This window comes from Telmatherina bonti (genome assembly GCF_933228915.1).
Source record: "Telmatherina bonti genome assembly, chromosome: 8".
Classification (NCBI taxonomy): domain Eukaryota; kingdom Metazoa; phylum Chordata; class Actinopteri; order Atheriniformes; family Telmatherinidae; genus Telmatherina; species Telmatherina bonti.
The window spans coordinates 18,960,712-18,972,312 of NC_136626.1; the positions used below are offsets into that span (position 1 = coordinate 18,960,712).

The 11,601-nt window shown below is 37.2% G+C and overlaps 1 protein-coding gene across 1 annotated transcript; it reads left to right on the plus strand.

Annotated features, from left to right (window-relative positions):
• Positions 1-234: 234 nt before the first annotated feature.
• LOC306759862 (uncharacterized protein) lies at positions 235-9,056 on the plus strand (the record flags this gene model as incomplete). Its single annotated transcript, XM_079245609.1, has 17 exons — positions 235-289; positions 696-862; positions 960-1,004; positions 1,138-1,247; positions 2,019-2,188; positions 2,408-2,568; positions 2,653-2,863; positions 3,089-3,391; positions 3,649-3,855; positions 5,386-5,546; positions 5,715-5,759; positions 6,103-6,209; positions 6,456-6,625; positions 6,863-7,023; positions 7,265-7,475; positions 8,375-8,584; positions 8,737-9,056. The coding sequence occupies 17 exons, from the start codon at positions 235-237 to the stop codon at positions 9,054-9,056; spliced, it is 2,814 nt and encodes a 937-aa protein (XP_079101735.1).
• Between the last annotated feature and the right edge of the window lie 2,545 nt (positions 9,057-11,601).

Genomic DNA, 11,601 nt, shown 5'->3' on the forward strand with positions numbered 1-11,601 from the left:
ATTAAGGTTTTAATTAGGTGTATGCCATGTTCTACGATTGGACATGTGGTTATGCTACAGTTAATTCCCAGTGAAAGTAATGTCCACTGGGTCTTAATAAATGATTGTGTCCCTTGAGGTAGCAGAGATGGTTTGGATGTGTGTGTGCATGCAGACTGTTAAGAGGAGCTTTTTTATTTGACACTATTAGATTTTTGCTTGTGCGGGATCTTTCATTTGCAAGAATCTTCCAGCATGATTCCTTCTCAGCAGAGTTTAGGCTTCGTCACAGTGTTACTCCTACTGTCAGGTAATGTTAATCCGTTTTATGTTCGGCTTTTATGTTTGTAAGATCATTTTCATTTAACTGTGAGGATGCTTCCCTGTTGAGCAGGGCTGTGCATGGATCGTCCTTCAGTTTTGAGGATGAAATTGTTGTTGTACAAAAAAAGTTGATTAAGACTTTTTTTTTGTAAGTTAAACACACTTTGTTTTGTTTTGTTTTCTTAATTAAACTTAAAGCCATTTTTAACTCATTTGAACGGGGTTATCCTTACAGTGTTCCATTATTGAGGGAAAGATTTCAAGCTCGTTTTTATTTTAAATAAGATTTTAGCTTTTGCTGAAAAAAGAAATGTGATCACAAGAAAATCTATGAGCTGAAAATGAATTTTGAGGTAAAAATAATCAATTTCTTGGTTTATATTTGTGCTCAGTGTCTGTAGGTCAGAGTAAACTGACTTGTAAAGAAGGCCACAGTGGTGGTCCGACTTATGAGTCCATGCAGGCTGTATTTGACCTTCAGCCCTTCAGACCAGCAGTAAACCTCAGCAACCCGACTGTTACCAATATCTCCTTCACCCTGTATGCAGTCCTTGGAGTGGTGAGTTTCTTTAGCTAAATGTATTTCAAGCTCTAATATGATTGAGGGACTGAAGGTTTCATTGGCTGACAATTATCTGCTGTTTACTGTATTTCAGAATGAAAAAGCCCAGTTACTCACCACGTTCTTGTGGTTAAGACTTGTGAGTAATTCTAACTCACACAACATAATGTCATGAAATGCAATGTAATACAAATTGAGACACGATGAACAGAAAAGGCTCTCAGAAATGTTGGAACAATATAATATTTCTGCAATGTAATATTTCGCTGCAGTTTTGGCACAACGAGTTCCTGGTTTGGAACCCTGATGAGTGCGATGGTGTCGCCAGGATTTCTCTCCCTGTGAAAGAGCTGTGGTCCCCGGATATCATCATATATGAATTGTGAGTTAAATGAATGTAAAATACTTTAGATTTTATGCACACAATGTAAATGTGAGATTTGTGATGGTACACCTTGCATCAGTTCCAGAAGTCATACAGCAGACGATATATGGATGTACTACTTACAATAAAAATAAAAAAAAATTAAAAAAAAAAAGATTAATCCTTTATATAAAAAAAACAGCTCGATCAAAATTCATGTTTCACACTACTTGTAGACTGACTAAATACCAGATAGAAATACAGATCCAGAAGAATAGAGTCAGGGTAACAGGCTTGGGACAAACAAAAGACCAGAAGTTACCACATAACTAAGAAGTACAACCTGGGGCACCGTTAACATGACAACTGACATGTCCTGGACTTGTTAGCCAACACTGTTATGGCTTGATGAGTTGCCATGACATATGAGAAGCATATTCAACAGTTTCCAAAGCAACAGGATTGCTGGTTGCTTATCCTGGATGGGCCCAACATTCAATAGGATAGTTCAACATGCTTGCAGAAAAATCACATTAACCCTGTTTTGAACACATTATACAGAGAACCAGAAGGTACAATAAAGATTAGATTATTAGGAAAGGTTCTGGCCCAGGCAGGTTGTTAATATTTCCTTCTAATTTTTTTTTTTTTTTTTTTTTTTAAACTTTGATTTTATATTCATTCTTACAAAGTATTTGTTTAAACAATCTGAGTAATCACTTTGTTTCTCTTCATTGTTTTACTACCTGATTCCTCCACCTTCAATCCCTCCCCTGCTCCACCAACAAGTGTGGATGATGATGTTTCCCAGGCGTGCCCTTACGTCTATGTGAACCACACAGGTCATATCCGCTGGGACAGGATGCTGCGGCTTGTCTCGGCCTGCAACCTGGAGATCTTTAGTTTTCCATTTGATGTGCAAAATTGCACCTTTACATTTGGCCCCTACATGCACACCAGTAAGAAAAGCTTTACTACACAAACATAAGGTTTTCAGCTGGCTGCGGCAAACTGAATCAAAAGCTAACTGTGAGCAAAGTTGCTGCAATAAATATAAAAAGAAGTCAACAAAATTCAAAATCATTACATTGGGCTTTCTCATGGTATTATTAAGCTAACCTACTTATTTGTGTTAGAATACCTTTCCCCCCACCCCATCTATTTTTTTTGTTTCACAGTACGTGATGTGAGACTGAGTCCAGCTTTGACCTTCAAGGAGATGTCTGTAAACTCAAAGCGTTACCTGGAAGCCAGTGGAGAGTGGGAACTGGTGGACATACTGGGAGAAACTTCAATTCTGCAGTTTGGGATTGATGAATGGGACATCATAACCTTCTGGGTGAGAAGAAAACTTACTTTAACTGAATGTACAACTTGAATGAATGTCAATTAATTAACTGTATGTATTTCTTTATTTCACTAGGTGGTGATCAAGCGGCGTCCGGTGCTTTACGTGGTCAACCTGCTGATCCCAAGCTCCTTCCTCATGATTATTGACATCTTGTCCTTCTACTTGCCCCCCCACAGTGTTGACCGTGCCTCCTTTAAAATGACCCTCATTCTGGGCTACACTGTCTTCCTGCTCATCATGAACGATCTGCTACCCAGCACAGCAAACGGCACTCCCATCATAGGTCAGACATGGTGATGTAATGTGCTTACTCATGGAAATTGAGCTATGATTGGGAAAAAAATACTATTTCTACCATCTTACTGGGGTTTTTTGAATGGGAAATATAAAAAAAGAGTAATTAAATTGAAACTGAAAACTTCTGTGCTTTTTTAAAAAAAAATAAATAAATAAAAAATAAAAATAAAAACAAAGTAAAACTTTTCTGGTAATCTGTTCTCCACTCTAGGTATCTATTTCTCTGTGTGTTTGGCTCTCATGGTCATCAGTCTTTTGGAGACAGTCATCATTACCAATGTCCTCCATCACAATTCCATGAAGTATCAGGAAGTGCCAAACTGGGTTAGAGTGGTTGTCCTCAAACATATTGCAAATCTGATCTGCTACCGCTGGCCCGAAGATGTGCGACCGCCTTCTAAAGTGCAGGAAGATAAACCTGAAAGCTCAAATGGCAGCTCAGGCCCGTGGATCATCCAACCAGTCAGCCAACCAGTCACCCAAACACCTGATAGGCCCCCAACCAACAATGGAGGTAATCAGTCAGGGAAGGAAAATGTATGTGTTTAATCAACCTGATCTGATAAAATACTGTCTATAGTTGTTACCTTAGTTAAGTTTAACATCAATACCTTTAGAGAGTATTAATGCGTGCCGTTATTATCCACTTTCATGTTAACAAAAAAGAAAAAAATGAGCAGTTTTACCTTATGACAATAAGTTAAAGGTTTAACTCACTCATTTAATCAAATGTTTTCATTGATTTTTCTCTTTTCAACGGTCGATCATTAGGGGTAGTGTCTCTGCCCGAGCTGCAGCAGATCTGTCAGTACCTGAGGGATCTTCGTGCTCACCTGACCTCCCTGCAGAAGGAGAGTGAGCTGCAGGACCAGTGGTGCCATGTAGGATATGTCCTTGACTACTTGCTCTTCCGTGTCTACCTGCTGCTTATCACCTGTTACGCCCTGGTTATCATCACCATGTGGTGCATCTGGATCAGCCCTTCCTAACTGCAGAAGTCTTAGAGAAAGAACCAAAGTAAACGGGGTGCAAAGGTTTTACATATAAGCCTGTAAAATATTCCAATATAGATATTTATTATTGATACGGTATCGTAAAGTAGGAATGTCTTCTAAATGTCTGCTTAGATCGCAGAGATCAAATTTAACTGGATTAACTGGAGATGAATGATGCAACAATAAAATGTGTTTCTATTATTATTTGCTGCGTTCATTTTTCCAGAAATGAATGGATGGATGGATGGATTTTCATCATCATTATTATTATTGTTGTTGCTGTTGTCATTATTATCAATCTCATCAACTCATATTTTATTAATAATTATTCATATTAGGAGAAGTGAAATATAAGTGAAAACCATTTTTACCATTGATGGTGTTATTTACACCAGTAATCAATAAGAATCCAGCATATATGTGACATATATGATACATACAGTTTCGGAGACATTTAGCATGACTTTATGGTAAAAATTCTGCACAGAGTCCTGTGGAAGACAATCAGATTTTTGTCTTCTGCCCTTTAATGGACACCTGAAAGCAAAAGATTATATTGTAAAAATTTAACACATGGTAATAAAAATGGTAAATATCCCTAAAAAAATGTTGGAACGTTTTTAATTTACATTTTGTTAAAGCAGCAAATGAAGACCTCATAAAAAAAAAGATTAATCTGATCATTTTTTTCACAGGTTGGGTCTTTATGGGTTAATGACTAAATCAAACATTATCACTGAAAGTGAACAATCATCTTAACTTTTTGTTGACTTACATAACACATATTCACCTGAGGATTATTTAAGAACCTGTTGTAAATCCAAATATTTGTTTTTTAAATGCAGTTAACAGATGTGTAAATCGTTCCGTGCAACTACAGAGGAATTACAAGGCTGAAGTCATGATCCAATATTTCTAAGTCAATGTTTGCGTGTGGAGGAGTTAATACTTCCTGCTAAAATCATGTGACATCAGGAGAATATCTTCATCTGCTGAGGTATGTAGCTGACTTGTCATAAAAGATATAAAGGTTGTAGAGTACAAATGGCAGAGGTTAAACAAGTTGAGCTCTTCATCGCCTCTTTCATGCTTTTTCATGGTAAGACACCAGAAACTTTTCTTCTTTTCTGTAATGTTAAGATGTGTAACTGAGGTGTAATGTAACAATATGTGTTGCAATTCTACAAGACGTGTACCATTTATATATATATATATATATATATATATATATATATATATATATATATATATATATATATATATATATATATATATATCTCATATGTTATATACTGGATTGGATTGGATATGTATATACATATATACTGTATATATTATATACTCATTCATGCAATTATTTCTTAATTCAATGTGGGAACTTTTTGCTCATTGATGCCAGTTCCTCCATTAGAATTAAATCCATATCATCATCTATTTGTAATTGGATAACCTGTGTGTGCAAGTATATGAGATATGTCAACAAATTTTCTTTTCCTTTTTGTTGTTGATCAAGGTTTTGGGGTGGCTTTTAACTGCACGAGCCCAACTCCTGATGCTCTATTCAAGGAACTTGAGAATAATTTATTTTGGAAAAATCTGGTCCGCCCTGTAAACAACTTTTCAAGTCCAGTTAACATCACTATTTCAGTCACTGTGGTGGGAATTCTAGGAGTGGTGAGTCTCTAGGCTACTTTTTCAACTTTTTAACCTGCAGTATATGTAGTCATCAATACATTAATTTCTATTGTTTCTATCCTCTGGTTTCTATGTAAAATGTTTGGTTTTACATATTGTTAATATTTAATTTGGTACAAACTTATTTAAAATGTCACATATTCGCAGGATGAAAAGGCTCAAACCCTGACTACCGTCTTATGGCAAGTCCTGGTATGCTTCATACTGCAATCAGCAACAAATATTTATCCAAAAACAATTTTTTTTTTCTTTATTTGTTTTTAAATAAAGTGTCACATTTTCTTAATCATTCCTGATGTATCACTCTTTGTTTGTTACCCGTTAAGCCAATCCTGAGTACAGCTGTGGTTATTAAGTGGAAAATTATATAGTCATAAATTTTGTTCTTTATACTGTGTTTACGTCCACGATTCTGATATTTATCAGATGATATTTAATATTTATCATGTAGCATTTCCTTATTGAGTTAAATAAGTTTGATGATGAAAGACTTTCTGAGCTCTACATCTCTTGGGTTTTGTTTGTCACAATGTAGGAGTGGAAAATAGCAGGTCTGAGCTGGGACGAAAAGGAGTGTGGATCTAACAGAGTCTCGGTTCCTCGGGAAAAGCTTTGGGTTCCAGACATCTACATCTCAGAGCGGTAAGTTCAACTCATAATGATGTTTTATGTGAGCTTTTGTCCTGAATCAAATAACCAACATGACATATAATATAGACACTTTATTCAAAGTACCTTAATTTAGTTAGTTTATACAATATTATGATCAACTTAAATGTATCAAACCATACTTATAATTCTATTGAAATAAAACATTGATTTAAAACAGCAAATTATATACTAATATACTAATTATATGAGTTTGTTGTGTTTGCTTTTGGATTCCAGTGTAGATGAGGACAAGTCTCCCCAAACTCCCTTCGTCTACTTAGACAACACAGGTCGTGTGTTTGATGATATGCCTGTCAAGGTGGTCACTTCATGCCCATTAGGAATCTATACTTTTCCCTTCGATATCCAAAACTGCTCGCTGACCTTTGGTTCATATCTACACTTTGGTAAGCCAAATAAATGTCACAAATTCATTGTTTATCACAGGGTTTGATATTTGAACTATAACCATTTCTTTGTTGTAATAACAACATTTCACAAAAGTCTGCTTTTTTAACTATGAAAAAACAACATTCCTGAGTGGATTTGACTAAACAAAGAGGAAAAAAAGAAATTAAAAACAACAAAATGCTTTGGAAATAATAACTAGTTTAGCTTAAAAAAAAAAAAACATATTATCCAAGCTACAGACATAAAGATGGTTCAAGGTGTCACAAAGGAGGAAATGCTGCAAGAATCCAGAGATGTGTTGAGGACCAAAGGGGAGTGGGAGCTCATAACTATCGACATTGATCAGTCCAGACTGGAACTGAGTGCGGGAAGCTACTCTGAAATAACATACTTTGTAAGTTTGATCCATCCTAATTATTTACTCTATTTTTTACATTAAGTGCTAATCAAATCATATTATGTATCTTATTTCTGCATCACAGGACAGCTGAATATTATTAACAGCCTACAAAACTCTTTATGTTTACTCTGACTGTAACTTAAAAAGTAAAGACAACATCTGTGTTCGACATCAAACAGACCAAAGATTAGTCGAAGTGGCGTTTGGAAAGAATGATTCTGCGTTTCTTCCTCAGATCACCCTTCGCCGCCGACCAACCCTGTATGTGGTTAACCTCCTGATCCCCAGCTGCTTCCTCATTGCTGTGGACCTCCTCAGCTTCCTTCTTCCTCCAGCGAGCGTGGACAGATCTTCCTTCAAGATGACCCTCATCCTGGGTTACACCGTCTTCCTGCTCATCATGAATGACCTGCTGCCCGTCACTGGAGAGACAACGCCTCTCATCAGTGAGCCACACCTGTCAATCTTTTCCAGAGGAGGTTAAAGTGAACAATTATGACAGCTTTTTTTGGGAATTGTCTAACAAAGCATCTGAAATAAATTGGGGGAAAAAATTAAAACAAGAGGCAACAAAATTTTTTTAAAAAGAACTAGGATGCTGTATTAACTACAGAAGCCTCTTATCTCAAAATCAGTCTAACCAGAGTGCATATACTGCTTCTTTAAGAAGGAAGAAATATACTTTTCACAACTGAGTGAAACTGCTTTGTTTTCTGCACTCTGTGTTGAGATAAAGAAGGTGAAGGATCATAAATACTTCCTGCCAACAGTGAATAGAGGTGATGTGTACAAACAGGGTGGAGAAAAGATGGGGCTGGGAGCTGCGATGCTGCAGGGTGTGGAGACAGTGACAAGGATGGATAGAATCAGGAAGGAGTACATCATTTTGGCAGAGGGATGGTGAGGTTGAAAATACCAGGCAGAGACTTAAAAGGAAGACCAAAAGGAAGATATGCTGCAAAAAGACATGAGGATCGCATAAAAGAAGAGGATGCAGAGAATAGGGTTATATGGAGGCAGATGATTCGCTGTGGCGACCTCTAAAGGGAAGACCCAAACAGAAAAACGTAGCTCACTGTGGACCCCAAGCTGCTGCTAGACTCCATCCTTTAGAAAACTAATTCAGATGGTGTGTTTACCTCTGTTATGCTTTGTTTCAAGTAACAGACACATGATCACAGGGAGATGAGCAGCAGGTTTCTCCAGTTCCAATGTAAACATCCTTTCCTCATCAGGATTGAACTAAGATGAAACTCAACACCAGGATACCAACAGTGAGAAGTTTCAGTATGAGACGAGTTAAAGAGCAGCGTACTGACATCCTACTTGTTGGTGTTTTCTGCAGATGTCTTTTTCTCCATCAGCCTGGCTCTGATGGTGGCAAGCCTGATGGAGACGGTCTTCATCACCAACATCCAGTTCAGCTCGGGCCAGTACAGCGCAGTGCCTCACTGGCTCAGCGTCCTCGTCCTGCGCTATTTAGCTGTTGTTGTGTGTATCCCTCCTAAGAAGAAGAGCAATCGAGTCACAGTCTTCTTCAACCAACCCTTCAAAGGTACGCTGATATTTCTGACGCAAAGGTGACATGAACAAGAGAATATCATGCAGTCAAATGAGAGAAACTTTATCCAATTGTATTTTATGGATTAAATGTAAAAAAGAAAAGAACAAGAATTAGAAGCTTTTAAATTACTTTGTATTTGGCAGATCCTACAAATGAGACCAACTCGATACACATCCCAGGAGGTCAGCACCAGACGACCTCAAACGATCAGATAAAGACCCCTCCTTTGACTGCAACCCTGCCTGAGCCGACCGTGGATGAACTGAAGAAGCTGAGCAGAGATCTCACAGCCATTCGTCTTCAGGTGGACAAATACTTCCATGGATCCAACACCACACATGAATGGCACATGATCGGGATGGTGATAGACCGTCTGCTGTTTGGCCTGTACATTGTCTTCATCACAGCCAGCTTCATCACCATCATAAGTATCTGGATATGGAATAATAAATACACGGCTTGATTAATGGGTGCAGAACTGAGAACATTACTGGAATCCTCCTTTCTTGTTTCATATATTTTTCTCTTGCTGTGCATATGTGATGATTTTCTACAGGAGTGATTTATATATTCCTGGAAAGTCTTCCAAATAAAACAAGAGCAATTCTTGATGAGTTTTGCTTGTGTATGTGCAAAGTTTAGCACTGAAATCTGCCATCATGAGTATCTAACACTAGTCCAAAGCAGCCATTAAAGCTAAACATGTCACAAACATGTAAGCTGGAGATGACATTGGTTAGCATCAGTATCATAATTATACCAAGAATCTCGTGCATTTGGCATCAGTGACAGATGAGACTGTGATGAGACACTGTGGGCTTTTATGTATGCATTGTTTCATAAAGTATATAAAATCACCAACTGTCTAAAAAGGGTGTTGCAAATGAGTTGATAACTTCAGGAGCTTAATAGCTCCTCAGAAATGATGACTGGTTTTGTTTGATCAAGCAAGTTTAGTTAACAGTGAGCTCTTTCTGTAAGAAGAACAAGAGGTTTTAAGTTGAAAAAGATGCAGCGTGAACCGGGCCTATAATCATCACATTAAATGTAGCTTTGTGTGCGCTTAACAAAATCGAGCTTGGCTTTAATTTATGTGTGACTGTCTTCTGAGATCTGAAAATTTCACACACCAAATAACACAGTTTTGGGTTGTTTTTTTTTTTCCATCTTTTGAATAAAGCTGTAGTTTATTTACACTGGAGCAGTGATCTTCAGACAAAGTCGACTTTGTTTCATTTCATAAATCCGGCACATTCGATAAGTTAATAAGTTTGATTTTATGATTTATCTTCAATGAAGTGACAGCTGTACAGATAAATCTGGGTTCTTAAAATAAAGGCTGCTCTGATTTTCCAGTTAGTAATCTTGTTTAGCATACTAACAGATTTTTGTTTCTTCCTAATATGAGGCACTATGAGGTGGCAGTAGCTCAGGTAGAGCTGGTTGTCTTGCGGCCTTAAGGTCCCCTATGCTGCAGCCACACAAGTGTTCTCTGAGGGCCGGTGCCAAGCCCAGATAAATACAGTGGCTTGCATCAAGAAGGGGTATCTGTCCAAAGTACAACCGTGCAAACAGGGCTTCTGTTCCCGCCCAGTGGTTGGAAGGTACCCTTTCAGGGGATAAAGCCAAAAGGTTCATGACGCACTAAAAAAAAAAAAATTAAAAAAAAAAAAAAAATTTAAAAAAAAATTTAAAAAATAAAATCACCACTAGATGGCACAAAAGTCCACCAAACGTTCTTCCTGGTTGCACTTTAAATATAATTAAACAGTTTAAAAGTTCAGATTTACCTGTTTTCTTTTTAAACTGATGCACTCTAGGTCATCTAAACTCATCTAAACAACAGGTTGACAAAACAATGTTTCTACCTCATCAAAACAGCTTTTACTATCCTTTTTTCTTTCCCCTGCTAGTTAAATCCAGAGAACTTCCAGCACATGTCAGAGACCTGAGCTAAAAGGAGTTTCCTCCATTAAGCCTTCACTATTCCACACAATGCCTTGTCAGGCTGAACAACCCCCCCCCCCCCCCCAAAAAAAATTAAGCTTTTACCCATCTTCCCATTAACTGAACTAAATAGCATGTTTTATGCTCCTGAAATCCCACTGTGCTCTATGAAGTTGACCTAAAGATTTATTAACAGGACAATCAACACTTTTGTAAATAATAAAACAGCAGCCATCTTTCTACTATAAAGCAAACGCCTCATTGATTCAGACACTTGTTAACAGTCTCGCCAGTCATTTATTATCAACAAAATTACAAAGTCAAATCAAATTAAGACATGATAATCATAATGATATTAATAAACAACATTTTTAATAATGGACATTTAAATCTGTAGTGCACTTAAAAACATCTCACTCCTCCATATTAAAGGCAGCCCAAGGACAAAGAGCTGAGATCAGGTTTTTCCGAACTGCTTGGTCACTTGGTTTTGTTGTTAAAAGAAAGTAAAAAAAAAAAATGCGGGCATGACTTCTATGACTGTCGTGGGTTTATCTGGTAAGAGTTTGCCTACATTTAGCGGAATGTTTATGATGATCCACTGCTTATTTTAGCAAAAGGTCTATGACTAATTGTAATCTTGGGTTTCTCGGAATTTTCATCTTACTTAAATAACAAAAACATCAAAACCACTGATTTGACTGGATGCTGAGTCCTAAAATAAACCACAAGGAGAAAGAAAAATTGCTGTGCAATAAATTTAAAAAGTAACAATCCAAAAAGGCTGGAAAGCACTTTACTACAGCAGCTGAATCGAACAAAAGGTTTTAAAAAAAAAAAAAAAAAAAAAAAATTAATCCAAATATCATGTTTGACTGAAACTCCTTAAAATGTAGTGCAACCCAGATGACAGGAACAGTGACAGTTCATTTTATTAAAAACGAACACCTGAAAACTCCTCAGTGAGACGTCCAAACGCCATCCCCTCCCACAAGAACCTACAGGATCAGTGCAATTCACCGGACAAACAGCTAAGTGCTGATTAGGCTAGTGCAAACATT